This window comes from Gadus morhua, chromosome 3, assembly GCF_902167405.1.
Source record: "Gadus morhua chromosome 3, gadMor3.0, whole genome shotgun sequence".
In the NCBI taxonomy this organism is placed as follows: Eukaryota; Metazoa; Chordata; class Actinopteri; order Gadiformes; family Gadidae; genus Gadus; species Gadus morhua.
In genome coordinates, this window is record NC_044050.1 from 22,227,523 (window position 1) to 22,246,995 (window position 19,473).

General features: G+C 49.5%; 1 protein-coding gene across 3 annotated transcripts in view; it reads left to right on the plus strand.

Moving 5' to 3' along the window:
- The first annotated feature begins 9,883 nt into the window (after positions 1-9,883).
- LOC115540071 (signal-induced proliferation-associated 1-like protein 2) overlaps positions 9,884-19,473 on the plus strand; it is a 25,989-nt gene continuing 16,399 nt past the window's right edge. For 2 of the 3 annotated variants that reach the window (XM_030351051.1, XM_030351053.1), the window contains exons 1-5: positions 9,885-10,164; positions 13,461-14,758; positions 17,691-17,818; positions 18,666-18,854; positions 19,372-19,473. The exon at positions 19,372-19,473 is cut by the window's right edge and continues 55 nt beyond it. In XM_030351051.1, coding sequence (XP_030206911.1) covers positions 13,639-14,758; positions 17,691-17,818; positions 18,666-18,854; positions 19,372-19,473 — 1,539 coding nt within the window. In that variant the 5' untranslated portion in view covers positions 9,885-10,164; positions 13,461-13,638. Of the gene's footprint in view, positions 10,165-13,460; positions 14,759-17,690; positions 17,819-18,665; positions 18,855-19,371 lie in introns of all 3 variants that reach the window. The other variant, XM_030351052.1, reaches the window with a different exon arrangement.

Below are 19,473 nucleotides of genomic sequence, written 5' to 3' on the forward strand. Positions count from 1 at the left end.
GTAGACATCAGCTGGTCCAAGACATCCAGAATGATACAACACTTAATAACACATGATAATCCTACAGCACTCATACAGGCATGATGAATACATGACTCTACTACAATACTAATACAGACATGATGAATAGAGGATACTCAAACAATACTTATACAATACTAATACTAACATGACTATATCATACTCATACATTACTCATACAGACATGATGAATACATGACTCTACTACAATACTAATACAGGCATGATGATAGAGGATACTCAAACAATACTTATACAATACTAATAATAACATGACTATATCATACTCATACATTACTTATACAGACATGATGAATACATGACTCTACTACAATACTAATACATACATGATGAATAGAGGATACTCAAACAATACTTATACAATACTAATAATAACATGGCTATATCATACTCATACAATATTAATACAAAACTAATACTAACATGAATAAATTATACTCATACATTACTCATACAGACATGATGAATATATGATTCTACTACAATACTAATACAGACATGATGAATATATGATATTGAAACAATACTCATACTAACTTGACTATATGATACTCATGCAATACTAATACTAGCATGATGACTATGATACTTATACAATACTAATAGTAATACTAACATGATGAATACATGATGCCCAAACAATACTAATACAATCCCCATACTAACATGATACATGATATATGATACTCATACAATACAATACGATACAGACATGATGAATATATGATACTCATACAATTCTAATATTAACATGATGACTTTATGCTACTAATACAATACTGATGCTAGCATGATTGTATGATACTCATACAATACTAATGCTGACCATTTCTTTCCTCCTTTGATTTGCTCTCCATCAGTTTATTTTCAGAAAGGTCTTTACGTTCAGTAAAAAGAATGATAGATTGATGATACTTGAGTGGTTTCATATTGAATGCTAATGTTCCCAATTAGGAAACCGTTAGGATGCCTCACTAAATGATCATGATTAATGTGTTAATTATGTGTTATTAGATGACAAAAACACAAAAACAAACTGTCAAATAGCAGTTCTAGACTGTCAGGTAGAGCCAAACATCAACTTCCCTATCTTGACCAGTGGCTGTTGGGATGCCCGGATGCTCCTTCTCATTAGTCCACACAGGATATTCCCTCTCATTGGTCCACACAGGACGTTCCCACCCATTGGTCCGCACAGGAATTCCACATCACTGACAGACAGGGCCAGCTGAAAGCCTCCGATCCAAAAAGTCTCCGCCCAATCCATTCTACTGTAAACCTTCTTTGGTGATGTCGTTTGATGAGGGCTGTTTCTTGTTTGCCAGGAGTCACGCCCCCTGGTGGCGGGCTCAGGTGTGGAGGAGGAGGAGCCACAGAGGGAAACAACCTCAGATCACCTGTACGGCAGAATCACTTCTACGCTTCATTTGCATTATCAGTGTTCACATTTTACTAATTTTGTTTGAGGGAATATATGTCTGTGTGTAGATTGTTTGTTGTATATGTATAATTTGAGTGTGTGTGTTTGTGTTGTGTGTAGATTATCTTCTTTGTTAGGTAACAATAAACTTGACGTGAAGCTAGCTCTGGATGTCTCCTCCTTCTACCAAACAGCCGATGGTCTCCTAGCAACCATGGACAGTAAGGTAACCTTGTAACCATGGACAGTAAGGCAACCATCGACTCCATGCTCTGAATGCTCTTTGGTACTTAGCTGTCAAGAAGTTTCCTGAATAAATACTTTTTCATCACCTAGCAACCATAAACAGTAAGACAGTAAGACTTAGCCCTACACTTTGCATCTTGAAAGCTGTTAAATCAAAGGAGAGAGTATTTGGTGTAATGTGATTGGCTACAGTGAGGCATGTGGCAGGTGGGCATGCAGGTGCATTCTGGGTAATGGCTGGTTTGTTTTACAGCATGTTGCAGAGCTGACCAACAAAGAAGAGCTCGAGGAGCTGACCTTGAAGATAACAGTGTGTCACTTCGTTATTTCAATCATCATCATCGTCATCATCATCATCATCATTATCATCGTCGTCATATATTCATGTCTGTCTCTCTGTCCAGATGTTAGACCAGAGGGTGATCTGCCTTTCTGAGGTCCACCCCACCCTGGCGTCCAGACTAACCCAGAAGCAGACAGAGGTTCGGGACCGCTGGCACCGCCTGCTGGAGCGGAGGAGGTACTTCCCCACCTAACCTGAACAGCATGATGGAGCTTCCTATTATTACCACTAGAACTATCTGGTGTTCTAGTAGAGAGACTGTGGATACAGAGCTCTAAAAGGTCTGGAGGCAGACTGGGACATTGGGTATGGAACCCAGATCCTTCACCAGTATGTACACCCTTACAGTAGACCTTCCTCCCTCTCCTTCGGTCATGGCTGTGGCCTCATTGAATGTGGCAACAGCTTCCACATTCAGCACCATCTCAGGTTCTGTTCAGTTTGAGTTGATCTCAGATCTCTGTACACCACCCTCGATACACTGAGAGCTCCACAGGAGTTTGATTTAGTCCAGAACCCCACAAAGCAAACACAACAAGATGGCACGGCCGAGACATGACTTCATAACCAAGAGTTGGTCCAAAACGGTGACATCATTATCTGCCCTGAAGTCATGGAAACTGAGCGCTCAGTTTAAGGAGACGGAGGAGGGGGTTGGACTGCTTAAGTTGTATAAAAACAACATTGCTGCCTTATCTTAAAGAGACAGAGGGGGTTAAACTGCTAACGTTGGATAAAAACAACATGGCTGCCTTATCCTTCTTCTGGCATCGCTGATCTTTATGTATGCATAAAATCACTCACTCAGCCTTCCAAAACGTTACCACGGTAAGAAATAACCTGACGTCATCCAACATGTTAGAGAGAGTGAGTCATGTTCTTAATACAAAGGGATCAAATGAAGTACCTGTCTGTCTGTCTGTCTGTCTGTCTGTCTGTCTGTCTGTCTGTCTGTCTGTCTGTCTGTCTGTCTGTCTGTCTGTCTGTCTGTCTGTCTGTCTGTCTGTCTGTCTGTCTCTCTCTCTCTCTCTCTCTCTCTCTCTCTCTCTCTCTCTCTCTCTCTCTCTCTCTCTCTCTCTCTCTCTCTCTCTCTCTCTCTCTCTCTCTCTCACTAGTGTGGAGGGGGCCTCCTGTTTAAAGCCTGGTGATGGAGCAGACCAATCAGGGCTTGACGTTGAGTATCCAGCTTTCACTGTAAAGGTAGCAATTAGTTTCCACTGAGTTTACCCGTTGCACCTCCCTTACTACTCCCTTACTACCTTACTACTACTCAAACCTCCCTAGCACCTCCTCACACCTTCCTTGGACCTCCTTTAACAGAGGAGCTGAACGCGTTTATGGGATACAGTGTCTCTGCTGCCACCGTCAGGCTAACCCTGAAAGTGAAGGAGTCGATCTTGGTTTTCTTGTGGTGTGGGCGTGATGTGTTTAATCAGTGTCTCCATGGTAACGGAGCTAGCGTTCCTGTTTCTCACCTCACCAGACACTGCGGTGGTTGGAGGACAGCGCTTCATTAGCACCAGCCGGTCGACAGGGGGGAGTCAGAGCAAAGAGACCCTTTAGGAAGGTATCATACTACCACAATACTACCCTACTACTACCATCATACATACTCTGTTATATAGAGAGTATAGATCCTGTTATTATACTATTAATGATAACAACAATAATATCATCAAATTAATCATTGCTTATATTATAAATGTGTTTAGCCGTGATATAAAACTGATCGCAAGGGGCTGTGGGTAGGATGCAGAGTTGTAAAGTAAGAGCAGAAAGGAAACCACAACCAAAACAACCCCCCCCCCCCCCTTCCTTTCTGCTCTCTCTCCCCCTACCCTTCTCCTCCATTGAGCAGTGGTCCATTTCATGCACCTGTGAACAACCAGAGCAGATATTATCACAGTGCGATTCACTCACTAATACCTAACAGATGGCTAAGCCGTTTATAACAAATTGCGCTCAAGTAATAGCTTTAATATCCTTAAATCCCTTCCACTCTCCCCTCCTCTCACCTCCTCTCCTCGCCTCTCTCTCCTCTGCCCTCTCCTCCCCTCTTCTCTTCTCTTCCATCTCCTCTCCTGTCCTTTCCTCTCCTCCCCTCCCCTCCCCACTCCTCTCCTCTTCTCCCCTCCCCTCCCCTCTCCTCTCCCCTCCCCCCTCCCCTCCCCCCTCCCCTCCCCCCTCCCCTCTCCTCTCCTCTCCCCTCTCCTCTCCTCCTCCCCTCCCCCTCCCCTCTCCCCTCTCCCCTCCCCCTCCCCTCTCCTCTCCTCTCCCCTCTCCCCTCTCCTCTCCTCTCTCCTCCCTCCCTTTCCCCTCCTCCTCTCCTCTCCTCTGCTCCTCTCCTCTCCTCCCCTCTCCCCTCACCTCTCCTCTCACCTCTCCTCTCCTCTCCTCTCTCCCCTCCCCTCTCCTCTCCTTTCGCCTCCCTCCCCTCTCCTCTCCTCTCCTCTCCTCTTTCCTCCCTCCCTTTCCTCTCCTCACCTCTCCTCTCATCTCCTCTCTCCCCTCCTCCCTCCTCTCCTCTCCTCTCTCCCCTCTCCTCTCTTTCCTCAGAGACGCTCCCTGAGGAGGAGGATCTACCAGTTGCTGTCTCGCTGTGCAGAGCTCTGCATGGACATTCTGGAGGCCCAGGACCTCATGGTGCTGAGGTGTGAGCCTCACAGCCCCATGATGGACACCTTCACACAGCAGCAGCACACCCTGGAGGTTCGGCCTCCTTTTCTCCTCTTTCCACCTCCTCTTTCCCTTACTCTCTCCTCTCCTCTCCTCTCCTCTCCTCTCCTCTCCTCTCCTCTCCTCTCCTCTCCTCTCCTCTCCCCTCCCCTCCCCTCCCTTCCTTTCCCCTCAGTCTGTCTGATTGTCTGATTGTCTGTCTGTCTGTCTGTCTGTCTGTCTGTCTGTCTGTCTGTCTGTCTGTCTGTCTGTCTGTCTGTCGGCCTGTTAGCTGGAACAGGAAGTCATGCGGCCAGACGTGGAGGAGCTGGAGCATGTGACCTCTGACCCCCAGTGTGAGGATATGGGGGCGTGTCTACAGGCCTGGGAGGATGTGACCCGCGGCTTGGCAGAGAACAACCTGTGTCTCCAACACATGGAGAATATCCGAAGGTTCCTGAGGGACTACCTGGACATCATGTGAGGACAACTAGGGGTTAACTATTGATCTTCTAATAGCGCTTCTCATTCTGGAGGAACCTCAAGAGTTTTGAAACCGGTTTACATACTGGTTTAAGGCCCATGGTTTTTGACATCTCCCAGGATGAGGGATGTTGAGCAATCCTAGTGAGGACATATGTTTGCATGAGGCTGAGACTCATGTTGATAAGTAGAATTTCCCTTTGGGGTCAATAAAGTGTTATGTTATCATCAGTCTAGTCTGGTATAAGCTTCCTCATCCGTCCCCTGCAGATCCTGGGCTGAGGAGACCAGAACCGCTCTGTTGTCTAAGGGACCTCCACAGTCCTCCGTTGGTCGGGACCACCCAGGTCCCCAGCTAGAACCACCTCTAGACCCCCCTCTACACCGCCTTCCAGAACCTCCTCTACACCACCCTCCAGCCCCTGAAGACCACCAGGACCCTGTTCACCACAGAGTCCAGCAGAAGCTGAAGGACCTGTCTGTCCTGGAAGCAGAAGGACGTCTGCTATTCCCAGAGTCCTCCCATCTCGCACCAACCGTAAGATCAACCAATCAAAGGCTTAAGTTCCCTATAACCAACCAATCCCAGCCACCGTTGAATTAACAATCAACCAATCACTAGCCTGAGCTGCGAGCCTGCAGCGGACCCTTGTGTCTGCTATTTAACTTAGTGATTGTTGGTAGTAGGACATTATGGACTTCATATACCCTGAATAATCCTACTATGATGTTTCTATAAGGAAGGATAAGAGGTTTAAATCTTTGTTCACAGATAAAGGAAAGGATGGAGGAGCTGCAAGGCATGCTGGGATGGATTCAGCTAAACGGCTGGGACCGGAGGAGCCCTGGTTACCATAGCAACCAGCTCGGGGGATTGGATGTGGGTCGCCATGACGGCCGTTCTCCATCCTCGGAGGTAAGCACAGATACGCAGGAGATCCGTTCCTCAATCCGGAGCTTTTGAAGGAACTTAATTCAAACGTGTGGTTATGGATGTTCATCGGTGGAAGTTCTCAGGACTGTGGCATCTGGTCAGGTGGAACCGCCACCCTGAGCCGATACAACTCGCTAGGTGACGTCATGGTTCTGCTCTTTAGGCTCCGCTGCCTCCCCATGAGAACCTACTGACTCAGTCCCCAGCGGAGCCCAGCGCGGATCCGAACCAGGTCCCCAAGTGTCTGGTCACCAGGCTATCTTCTGGGGGTGATGGGATCAGCTTGGTGCTGACCTTTGACCCAGAGTCTGCGGACAAAGGTCATGACCTGATGATCCCGGAACCAAGCCACCGGGTTGGTACCTGCTAACAACCTGCTTAAAGAAATCGGTGTGTGTTTCTGTGGTTGTACTGGGTAGCTCCCAGTAGAACCAGTAGCAGACTGTGGTTGTGCTGGGCAGCTCCCAGTAGAACCAGTGGCACACTGTGTTTCTTCTCCCACTGAATATGGTTCTCCTCCCCTTCAGGTCAGCAGGTTTCTTCAGGTCTCAGACATGAGTAGAGGAGGCCCGCTTCCCCTAGATGGTCTTCATTACATCTCCTCCTCCACCACCACCCCCTCCTCCTCCACTACCACCTTCACCCCCTCCCCCACCACCAGCTCCGCTTCTTCCACGACTACAACCTCCACCCCCTCCTCCACCACCACCAACTCCACCCCCTCCCCCACCACTATCACCACCACCCCTTCCTCCACCACTACCACCTCCACCCCCTCCTCCATCACTACCACCTCCAGCCCCCCCTCCACCACCATCACCACCACCTCCTCCTCCACCACCCCTTCCTCCACCACTACCACCTCCACCCCCTCCTCCACCACTACCTCCTCCACCACTACCACCCCCACCCCCTCCTCCACCACTATCACCACCACCTCCTCCTCCACCACCCCTTCCTCCACCACTACCACCTCCACCCCCTCCTCCACCACTATCACCACCACCTCCTCCTCCACCACCCCTTCCTCCACCACCCTTTCCTCCACCATTACCACCTCCACCCCCTCCTCCTCCACCACCACCTCCTCCACCACCTTCCTTCCAAAGGTGAGCACTGTGGTCCTGCCTGCGACCCCCGCCCTCACCTCCGTCGCCTCCCTGAAGGTGCACACCGAAGGTCGAGGGAGGAGATCCACCGCCCGGCGTTCACCCTCCGGTCCTCCCCAGGCAGAGCCTCCGGCCCCCGCCCCGCCCCCCCACAGAGCCAACACCTGGCCCCTGGACCACCAGACCTCAGACGGCCCCGCCGCCACCCCCAGGCCCGGGCACCCCAGCCTGCAGCTCTACATGAGGCAGGACCCCGGGGGGAGGACCCGCGGGGTCAAAGGTCCAGATCAGGCGGAGGTCAGGGGTCACGCGGAGGGCCGGTACACCATCCCGTTGGGGTCCACCCTCAGACTGGACCTGCCCAGGAGCCGGGACAAACCCGCCAAACTGACCTCTGAGGGTCACAGTCTAGCCAGGACCTCTCCTCCGCTGGTCAGATCGGGCTGTCCAAACACATGCCTGAGTGGTTCTGCCCCAGGAGGACCCGGCAACCCCCAGCCCCCCTCCAGGGTCGCCTGTGGTGGGACGCGTCCGGAGGGAGAGATGTCTGAACATGTCAGAGCGCCAGCTAACGCCCCTCTTTGCTGCCACCTTGTGGACACACCTCACGGCTCCCAGTCCACAGAGGAGCCCAGGTCACCCCCCCCTCTGGTTGAGGGTGCCAGCACACCCGGGTGGGTCCCGGGTGTGTCTGTCACCTCAGCCCGGGCTCCACGTCCGTCGAGCCGGGCTGCAGCTCCAGAACCTCCGGGACCTCTAGAGCTCCTCAGACGTCACATCTGTCCGTCTGTTCACACTAAGATCTCCGACCTGGAGGGTCACATGTATTACCAGCCCAAGCAGCCAGCCCCCCTCCGACTCCACCCAGACCAGACCGGCTCTGTGAGCGCTCGGCCCTGCGGGTTCGGTCGGGTGGTGGTCTGCTCAGAGGAGGAGCAGACCTGCTGGTTCTGTTCTGGACCCGGCAAGAGAGGAGACCCCCGGCCACAGACCGCAGGGGGTCTCCCTCCAGAGGGTCTCCCTCCAGAGGGTCTCCCTCCAGAGCGCTGGCAGTTTGAGGAGGTGGAGGGAGAGCTGGAAGACATCTGGGACTCAGTGACTAAAGAGAGAGCACCGTGACCTGTTAAACCACCACCTGACCTGCTAAACCATCCCCACCTTGACCTGTTAAACCGCCTCATCCCTGACCTGCTTAACCACCACCCTGACCTGCTAAACCATGACCGGTTTGGTCACCAGACAAGAATGTTACATATCAAGAGAAAATGTCTTTCATAAATGTATTTTATGTTCTTTAATTTTCTTAAATGATATTTTTATATTTGCTCTTTTTCCATGTTATTTTAAGAATAACATAGATCTATATTCTGTTTTGAAACTAAAGATATATCTTATTACTTATAAAGTTTCCTTCAATAAAACATGATGATACTGTATAATCAGCACATGATATTTTTTCTAGTAGTTGAGTTCCCATAGTCTAACCTGCTTTTTATTTCTGCTTTATGTGTGTCTAACGGTGTCCAACAATCGTCTCTTTGTTATAATAACCATCTTAGTGGTTTTGATTTAATTTCCTCTCATTTAAACGCCTTATTATCCAACAGCTGTATCAGCAGTTTCACACATTATTCTGTCACCTTGTATGTTTTATACATATATTTGAGTATTCAAATACTACTTCATTGTATATGTCTATAATATGGATCTACATAGCACAACCATATACTATATTCTGCTGTAAGTGTATAATTTTCAACGAGAATAATGCAGACTATATTTTTGTTATCGTTCCATTTTCTATTTAAAAAGATTGTAAGGAAACCAACCATGGCTAAAAGTCCTTGGTGGCCGCCGGTTGTCATTATATCCTCAATAACTCTGCCGCTAGAGGTCAGTATATCATATAGGAACTGGCTCCCTAAAGCAGACTGAATGAATCCACCGATCAATTTGCCTCATAAATAATTAATAATACTTAACCTCCACAAACAAAGCCTAATCTAAATGCAGATTTAAAAAGAAGTAAGAACACTGTGTCCCATTTGAAGAAAATCACATTTACCAAGCAGAGTATTTTGATTCATATATCCGTGGATTCAATAATATAGAATATTTTTACTTTTGCATGGATAAAATAATCGACCATATAATTTCCTAATGCCGGATCATCGTGCTCTGCAACTGACAAACTAATTTAAATCAGCATTGTTTACATAATTAACTGAAATATTGGAGTTTAGGAGATTTCAGTTTTCCTCAAGTGCTATTGTGTTGCCTTCTTTTGTTACTGAATTTGTATCTGATTTTTTTAAAAGTGGATTTTATTTTGCATTCATAACTTTAATTTTTTACATTTCTTTTTATTTTCCTATTTTTTCGGTTGCACAGGCATAAATTCACCAATTAATTCACACAATAAACACATACTAATAACACTACCTACATAATTAATAAATACACACTCATGAACACCACAAAATGAATATGAATCAATAATAAAATACCAAAAAAATGCAATAATACTCAGGATTTCCATTTATTTTAATGTTTCGTAGAGATACTCTTACAAACCTTGTAGAAAGGATGACGGTTTATGTTTCTCAGGCCTCAGTGCTGAGAGGGAGGGGCGGGGTTCCGCCGGCACAGCCTGTCATCCAAACCAACAATTCCTAAACGAGCCATTCCAGCCTGTGTTCCAAGCCGAGCCATTCCAGTGGGTGTTCCAAGCCGAGCCATTCCAGTGGGTGTTCCAAGCCCAGCCATACCAGGACCAGGCGGCTGGGAACGAAGAGTCTATCGGTGTGGAGGAGCCCAACCCGGACTTAGTTTTCAACAGGAATGTACTGGAGGCAGGAAAGTTTACGGAGCGGAGACGGAGTGTGTCGAGGTGGCTTCGCGTTGATTTACAACTCTATCGTTCTGTAGAAAGGTAAGACACAGTGTGTAAACCCTTTTCTGGTTACATGTTATGTCGACGTTAACGTCGCAAACTGTGATCGCTGAGTCGATGCGAGGAGTAACTTCTGGTTTCCCAGCCGGTGTTTAACTCTTCCCGACGGGACTGAATTTAAAATCGCTAATCTCTCCATAAACACACAACAAAGCGGGTACAAGTCGACAGTAATTCCCGATCAAACCAGATTAAGAGCGGCCATGCGGGGCCAAATCCTGCGGTGTTTAACGGCTTTAGTCTGAAACAACACAACACCATTTGGTTGGTTGAACTCCCGAGCCCCGCTGCTCTCAGACAAACGGTCCTCACACTACAACAAGCGTCCGCCCAACGTTACAGGAAAGTTAGCACGTCCTGGTTATCGTCGTGTTTTACTCTACTTCATGTTTCTATGTGGGATATTGGCGGCTTGCCTGAGAGTTTGAGAGGTTTTGAATAAGTTTTGGAGGCGACCGTTCCAGCAAATGTCTGTTTTGTTTGGAGGAGCTGAAAGGGTCTTTCAGCGGGCAGGCCTTTCCCTCACCCCCGCTGGGAGCTCCCCGACCCCCGCTGCGCGGTAGGAGGTGGCTGGCTCATCTATTTGGTCTAGTGTTAGTGTGTATACCTCGTGTTCATGGGGTTGCTAAAGTTATTTAAATTAACGAAGATGACATAACAGCAGGTTGTCGATAGAGAGAGAGTGAGTGAGTGAGTGTGTGTGTGTGTGTGTGTGTGTGTGTGTGTGTGTGTGTGTGTGTGTGTGTGTGGTACCATGATAGGAAGCAGGTCAAGGGGGGGCAGACGGTATGGTTGCCACGGTAACGCATCATGGAAGAGGCCCAGGGCTGTCCTCCGGCCGGCCGGATGGATGGATCAGCGGTGACATCATCGACCTGAAGTCCATCTCATGACGACCTTGAGGTCACATGGTTCCTGTCGCTCTCTTGCTTTCCCTCTTCCTCTCTCTGTCGCTTTCTCTCTCTGTCTCTATGAGTAACAAAGCCAAAGTCAGCTCGACTTTGCCTAGGTTAGTTGGTTTGGTTTAGGGTTAGTTAGTTGCTGTGTGTCGTCGTGTGTACTGTCTCTCTCTGCTGACCTGTTTCTCTCCACTGACCTGTTTAAGTTTGGAACAGCAGTTGGGACTGCAGAATGTGTTCCAAACATGGGGGGCAGGAGTGTAGCACAGAGTCAGGCCGGTCGTCCCAGCATCTCCCTGCTCAGTGGGGCTGGCTCACCGACCGGCCGTTGGTCCTGTGGTCTGCCTGCTGCTGTAAGAGCCCTATCGAAATCCCAGTATAGACCATAGACATAAAGGGATGCCTTCTGTTGTAGTTGGATCAGACCATTATATTCTCCTCCCAGGTGTTTCTACTTCCATAAAGGGATGCCCTCTGTTGTAGTTGGATCAGACCATTATATTCTCCTCCCAGGTGTTTCTACTTCTGAACCCTCTAAGCATGTCTCAGAGGGCCTCAGCGTGATTCATCCGGCCCCTCGAAGAAGCAGAAATCCCCTGAAATGAAAGTGCCTGAATAAAGAAGTGTCTTGGTGGAGGGATTTAGGTGGTGTCTGGGTGGAGGGAGGAGGTGTGTGGGTGGAGGGAGGAGCTGTTCCTACTAGTTCCGTCCTGAGGAGTATTGAGTCACATGGGTTTTATAAGACAGCTGTTACACACACACAAGCATGCACACACACCAACACACACAAAGGAACTGTGCTTCAGGGCATCCTGGAAATATGGGACCCCTCTCCCAAGTAGAACCGTCTTTATCGAGGGATTGCTCTTCAACATGCAATTTGAATGCTAGTTTGCTCATAGGGCATGGCAGCCCTATTGGAAAGTCAACATGTCAGACATGTCATGTCAGGTCAGAGGTCACAGCTGATCTTCTTACAGGTTGTCGACGCGGCCTGTCGCCACTCCATGACCTCTGACTTATGAACACCACCTTCTAATTACATCAAATAGAGATCAGTTCCGCTTGAGCATGGCACCAACACTGCAGGGATGGGGTTCTATTCCCTTTGTAGCTCAGTGGGTGGAGGAGCTGTAGAAGGTGTTTTGGAGCAGGGCGGGGTTAGCCTTGTATACCTGGCTCTGAGGAGGGCAAAACAAACACGCCCCATGCGTCACAGCTCGCCAAACAGGAAGAGCCACGCCAGCCTTCCTGTCTTTTTTAGAAACAACAACCACTGACAAGTTGTCTAGACAGTTAGTCAGTCACCAAGTACCAACACAGACTGTACATGCACTGCATACACTTACACACAGTACTAACATATACACTGTACATACACACATAACTGACATATACCCGCTGTACAGTGTTGTGTTTAGGCTGTGTTGAGTCGTGATGACAATGTTGTGATGAGGCAGGCTGTGTTGTGATGAGGTTGTGTTGTGTTGAGGCTGTGATAATGCAGGCTGTGTTGTGATGAGGCAGGCTGTGTTGTGTTGTATTGAGGCTGTGTTGTGTTGTATTGAGGCTGTGTTGTGTTGAGGCTGTGATGAGGCAGGCTGTGTTGGGATGAGGCTGTTTTGTGTTGTATTGAGGCTGTGTTGTGTTGAGGCTGTGTTGTGATGAGGCAGGCTGTGTTGTGATGAGGCAGGCTGTGTTGTGACGAGGCACGCTGTGTTGTGACGAGGCAGGCTGTGTTGTGATGAGGCTGTGTTGTGTTGAGGCTGTGTGTGTCATACACCATAGCAGTAGCACTACAACCTCCATCATTCGTCATAGCAGTACACTAAAACCCCCCTCATACGCCATAGCAGTAGGACCACTTAGAGAGTGGTTCTAGGGATACCTCAGATAAACTTTTGAGAATATATTTTATCTCAGTTTAAAAATGAAGATAATGAAAAAGAATGGAATGTATGATATTTATCACCTTCAAAGACACAGTGGAGTATGTCCGGCCATAGCCTCTAGGGGAAGACTAAAGTGAATTGTATATATTAGATACTTGCATCCTCCTTTTCCTTTTGTGTGAACAGTCTTCCGGTCGGGCTTGTTCTGTTGTATTGTTTCCTCTGGTTGGACGCCTAGGTGCCATTACAGGAGATGTGTGATAGAACCATGTGATCCATATCATTAGGCTGAAACAAAATGAAGGATAAAGGTCTACATTGCGGTTCCTATTCATCAGCTGTGGTTTCTCCTAAAGCCTCGTCATTTCCCAACACTCAGAGGGAACGGGGAAGTGTCTAGTTTACAACCATCACCAGGCGTCATCGTCAACTCTTATCTCACTATACTTTTATATTTCACAATGTCGTCGTCTTTCTCTTTCAGATCCTCCGGAAGGAACCGCCCTAGAGATCAGTCTGATCGCTGGAACATGCCAGCACAGCCCAGCAGGCCTCGTCACTAAGGACATGAGCGGACTCACTAAGGAACCTCACTAAGGACATGAGCAGACCTTCCTCCAGACGCCGTGGAGTGTTGAGGTTGTAGCCGAGTGTGGGCCTGTATGCAGAACCCGGTCCCCCAGAACCCGGTCATCCAGAAGAGCAACAGTCTGCAGACCATGGGGCCGCCCCCCACCAGCGCCCCGCCCTGCAACCCCATGCCCAAGATGGGCGTCCGGGCCAGGGTGTCCGAATGGCCTCAGCGTAAGGACGTCTGGGATGCCCGACCCCCGCCGCGGTACGACAGCCTGCTGCCCAGCATGCCGGACCACCTGCTGGGCCAGGACGCCCTCCTGGGGCGGGCGGGCCCCTACCCGCTGAGCGAGATGCTCAGCCACGCCCCCATGCGCAGCCTGGCCCGCATCAAGAGGAGCAACAGCGAGGTCACCCTCAGTGACCTGGGGGCCGACGAGGACCAGGACTACTGCGGGGCCACGCTGCGCCGCGAGTACGGGAGCACCTCCTCGCTGGGGGGCCACTCCTCCCAGGACGTCCTCGGGCCCCTGGTGGCCCTTGGGCCCGACAGGGAGGTGCGGCAGGAGCAGCCCAGCGCCCCTCCCGGCGGCTTCCCGCCGCTGCTGTCGCCCAGCCTCCTCACCGCCGCCCAGATCGCGCGGGGCGACTACGTGGACCCCTCGCTGCTCATCTGCGCCCAGCGGGACCGCGCCGCCACGCAGCGGGGCAAGCAGGAGAAGGCGGAGACGTCCATCTTCAAACGCCTCAAGAGCGTGAAGGCCGAGGCGCCGCCGGCGTCCCGGGAGGCCCCGGGGCCCCGTCACCTGACGGCCCCCACGTGTTTCTCCCACCACGACGTCCAGAGCCTGCTCTTCAGCCCCGGCCAGGCCGGGGGGAGCCGCGGTAACGGGAGGAGGAACAGCGGACCGGGGGACGCCGTGGCGTCGCGGGGCCTCGGCGCGGCGGCGGGGGGCGTGGCCGACCCCGCTGATGGGTCAGCTGGTCAGCTGGTGTCCTGCTGGCCGGCCTACCGCCGGGAGACGGGGGAAGAGCGAGAGGGGGAGGGCGCTGGCATGGACTCTAGCGCCAGCGTCCCCAACGCGGCCGTGTCGGTGCTGGAGGTCCCCAGGGGCCGGCCGGTGTTCCCCGGGGACCTGGAGAGCGGCTTTACCGTGGAGCACCTGGACCAAGGGGCTTTCTACTACAAGAAGTACTTCTACAACAGAGGTAGGAACACCTGGACTCCACCTCGCAGACCTGTCTCCTCTCAGCCCTGTCTCCACTCCTCGCTGTCTCCTCTCTGTCTCCTCTCCTCTCTGTCTCCTCTCCTCTCTGTCTCCTCTCAGCCCTGTCTCCGCTCCTCACTGTCTCCTCTCCTCCCTGTCTCCTCTCCTCCCTGTCTCCTCTCCTCTCTGTCTCCTCTCCTCCCTGTCTCCTCTCCTCTCTGTCTCCTCTCCTCTCTGTCTCCTCTCTGTCTCCTCTCTGTCTCCTCCCTGTCTCCTCGCTGTCTCCTCTCCTCTCCTCTCTTCTCCTCTGTCTCCTCTCCTCGCTGTCTACTCTCCTCTCCTCTCCTCTCCTCTGTCTCCTCTCCTCTCTGTCTCCTCTCCTCTCCTCTCCTCTCCTCTCTGTCTCCTCTCCTCACTGTCTCCCCTCCTCCCAGTCTCCTCTCAGTCTCCTCCAGCTCTTTCTCCTCCCACCTCTGTCCTATCTCAGTCTCCTCTCAGTCTCCTTCAGCCCTTTCTCCCCTCAGCCCTGTCCTATCTCAGTCTCCTCTCAACCCTGACCTATCTCACTCTCCATTTTTTCGATTTGATGGATTGATTAATATTTATACTTTCCTATGGTTTGTGAAATGTCTTAACCGCAACACCGCGTCTAGACTGCAGATTTGTTTTGCTCTGTCTCTGCAATAGATCTGCTGTTTCAGCTTGGATCGAACGCTGTTTAAAAATTGGGCTTTGTGCAGAGAGTTCTGGGAAGGCGGGGGCGTAAACATTGTGATACTCTTTTAGTAACGTTGTAAATAGCTTTATAATGACCGGCGTTGTTGTGTATGAAATGTGCCACACACCGTGGCGTTTTAACTTAGTAGCTTATCCCTCACTCGGACGCAGACATCAGAATAAACCGCTGCTCAGACAGAGCTCCACACACCGTGGCGTTATACTATACGTGCCCGGAAAGCCTAACCCGCTGTCGGACGCCCCAGTGTTCAACCGCTGCCCGGACCGAGCGCTACATGTACACACACAACTCACCCCCGGTGACCCATGGTTATGATGTTGAAGAGTATACTAACAGACATTTCGGCGTCACAGAAAGACCTTGACCTGCGTTCGAGTGGAGCGCTGACATGGTATTTTGGCTCGTAGCAAAAAAAAGAAAGAAATGTAATCCTGTTCTCTTAAGGACTTCTTTGAGTAGAAGGGATAAAATGGCATTGATAACTATTTTGATGATCATATAGGACATACTGTATTGCTATATAACCAAATTGTGTATGTTGTACCAAGAGATGCAGAGGGGCCAGCTCAAGCCACAGGCAGCAGCATTTTCAACAGTTATTCCTTATGACAAGAAAGGGCCCCGTGGCAGGCCACCACACAGACGCAGTGACATATTACATTGCAAAATATATGGTCCCCATATTAAACAGTAGAACGAGAGGGTTCATTAGGAGGCTGCAAACGATGGACCATATCTTTTGGTCTGTTTAGTTTAAGAGAAAGAGAAAATCTAAGTTTAAGTTGAGACTATTATTTTTACTTTTTTTATTTTTTTAAACCAGCCTTTACCAGACACACTCGGGGAGATCTCCTACATGGCAGCATGGACCACCATCTTCATGTATCATTTTCTACAAACTCTACAATAAACCGGCTTTTAACATCGCCAGCCTGCGTTCTTGTTCTGGAGGAGCTACTGGTAGGAGTAACTAGCTACATGTACTGGTAGGAGTAACTAGCTACATGTACTGGTAGGAGTAACTAGCTACATGTACTGGTAGGAGTAACTAGCTACATGTACTGGTAGGAGTAACTAGCTACATGTACTGGTAGGAGTAACTAGCTACATGTACTGGTAGGAGTAACTAGCTACATGTACTGGTAGGAGTAACTAGCTACATGTACTGGTAGGAGTAACTAGCTACATGTACTGGTAGGAGTAACTAGCTACATGTACTGGTAGGAGTAACTAGCTACATGTACTGGTAGGAGTAACTAGCTACTTGTACTGGTAGGAGTAACTAGCTACATGTACTGGTAGGAGTAACTAGCTACATGTTCTGGTAGGAGTACCCAGCGACGTGTTCTGGTAGGAGTACCCAGCTACGTGTTCCGGTAGGATTAGCTAGCTATGTGATAAAGTAAGAGTAGCTAGCTACATGTACATCATCAGCATTATAGTGCTTACTTTCTGCTCTTCTTGAAAGCGGGTTGGACGTTGTGGGGAGCAGCAGTAGGGCGCCCTGCTACCACAGAAGAAGAGCTACACTCCGAGCCGCCAACGTCAATCTGTCCACTCCATCTGTCAGATGGCTTCTGACTCATCTGAATCCTGAGCCTGTGAACTCGGGTTTCCATATGTCAGAGGACGATGTTGAGATGTATACCGTTTGACCTTTGGTCCATACTGACTCATCGCCACGAGCAACGACCGACGCAACAATCCAACATATTAGTTAGGATTCACTTGACATCTCAAACGTGCATCCATATCAGCATTACACCACGCATCACAGAGCAGATAAACCTTGACTCGGATGCATATCTAAAATGTACTGCATAGTCCAGACTGGTACCAACACAGAGCAGCCAAACCTTAACTCAGATGCATATCTAAAATGTACTGCATAGTCCAGACATGTACCAACACAGAGCTGCAGGCGGTTGGTAGACGTGCAAACCACAAACCAGGTGTCACCCTGGGAAGGCAGAAGCCGGTTTGCTCCCTGCCGTGTAAACGGCTCAGTACGTTTATGAAAATTTTGGCCTGTCAAGTGACCACAGTTTCGGTTCCCCCTGCAGTCCTGAGCTGTCATTCCCTCTCCCTAACTCCCTTCGTTTTGACTGTTAAGGAGTCTGCTAATGACAAAGCAGTGAAGTATAGACCCCAAACGACCCAACACTTTTAACTCCTGGTCTCTTTCCTGGGTTAGAGCACCAGAACTTCCTGGGGACGGACCAGTTCCTAGGGCCGGTGTCTCTCAGCGTGCGGAGAGAGAAGATGGAGGATGATAGAGATGGACCTCACTACAACTACCGGATCATCCTGAGGACCAGCCAGGTAGGACGCCTCTCTAACGGCCCTTCATTACAGATGACATCATGACGGAGTAGGCTTACCGGAACCAGGAATCTGTCCTTTATCACAGATCATGAGGAAGTAGGCTTACCGGAACCAGGAATCTGTCCTTTATCACAGATCATGATGAAGTAGGCTATCCCAAACCAGGAATATCTCCTTTTATCAAAGATCATGATGAAGTTGGCCATCCCAAACCAGGAATCTGTCCTTTATCACAGATCATGATGAAGTAGGCTATCCCAAACCAGGAATATCTCCTTTTATCAAAGATCATGATGAAGTTGGCCATCCCAAACCAGGAATCTGTCCTTTATCACAGATTATGATGAAGTAGGCTATCCCAAACCAGGAATCTCTCCTTATATCAAAGATCATGATGAAGTTGCCCATCCCAATCCAGCAATAGGCCGTTTATCATGAATCATGATGAAGTAGGCTATCTCAAACTAGGAATCTGTTTCGGTCTGTTGGCTCAAGGAAGAACAGCTAAATGATACATTAAGAATGTAAAGAATATAGGTCAAGCTGAGCGTATTGCCTGAGTTCTGTTGTGCAATGTCCCGTGTGTAACATAAACCTCTGATACGTGGACCGTTCACATCATCGGTTCAGCAAGAAAACAGCATGGCTGTTCGCTTTCATTTAAAAATATATAACTCATAATATGGAGAGTGGATCTAAATCACGCCTTCATCTCATCCTCATGCACTCGGTGCCTCATGTTCTGGGTGCTGGGTGCCTATTGTCAACATCTACGTCCTAATGTTGTCTCTCTCTCTCTGTCTCCATGTCTTTGTCTCTCTGTCTCTCACCCCCACCCCCCCAGCCCAGTACCTTAAGAGGGTCCATCATGGAGGACTCTGTCCCCTCCTCCTCTAAACACGGGGGTCCCCGGGGACTCCCCCTGAAGGAGGTGCTGGATTACGTCCTCCCGGAGCTCAGCACTTCCTGTCTGCGTGTGGCTAGCTCCGCCCCCGCCGTCCCGGAGCTCCTCCTCCAACTGGACCAGCAGGGGGTGAGCACCCTGACCCTAATACTACTACTATACTACACACCCTGACTCCTCTTAATACTACAATACTACTATACTACACACCCTGACTCCTCTTAATACTACAATACTACTATACTACACACCCTGACTCCTCATAATACTACTACTACTATACTACACACGCTGACTCCTCATAATACTACAATACTACTATACTACACACCCTGACTCCTCATAATACTACTACTACTATACTACACACCCTGACTCCTCTTAATACTACAATACTACTATACTACACACCCTGACTCCTCATAATACTACTACTACTATACTACACACGCTGACTCCTCATAATACTACTACTACTACTATACTACACACCCTGACTCCTCATAATACAACAATACTACTGCTTAACACTAGTGTGTGTGTGTGTGTGTGTGTGTGTGTGTGTGTGTGTGTGTGTGTGTGTGTGTGTGTGTGTGTGTGTGTGTGTGTGTGTGTGTGTGTGTGTGTGTGTGTGTGTGTGTTTCAGGTGAGTCTACAGCACCAGGTGGGGGTGCTGCTCTGTAGGGGCGTACCGGGCGGTGGCCAGACGGGGGACGGTGATTGGTCCAGCCCAGCTCTGAATAACTTC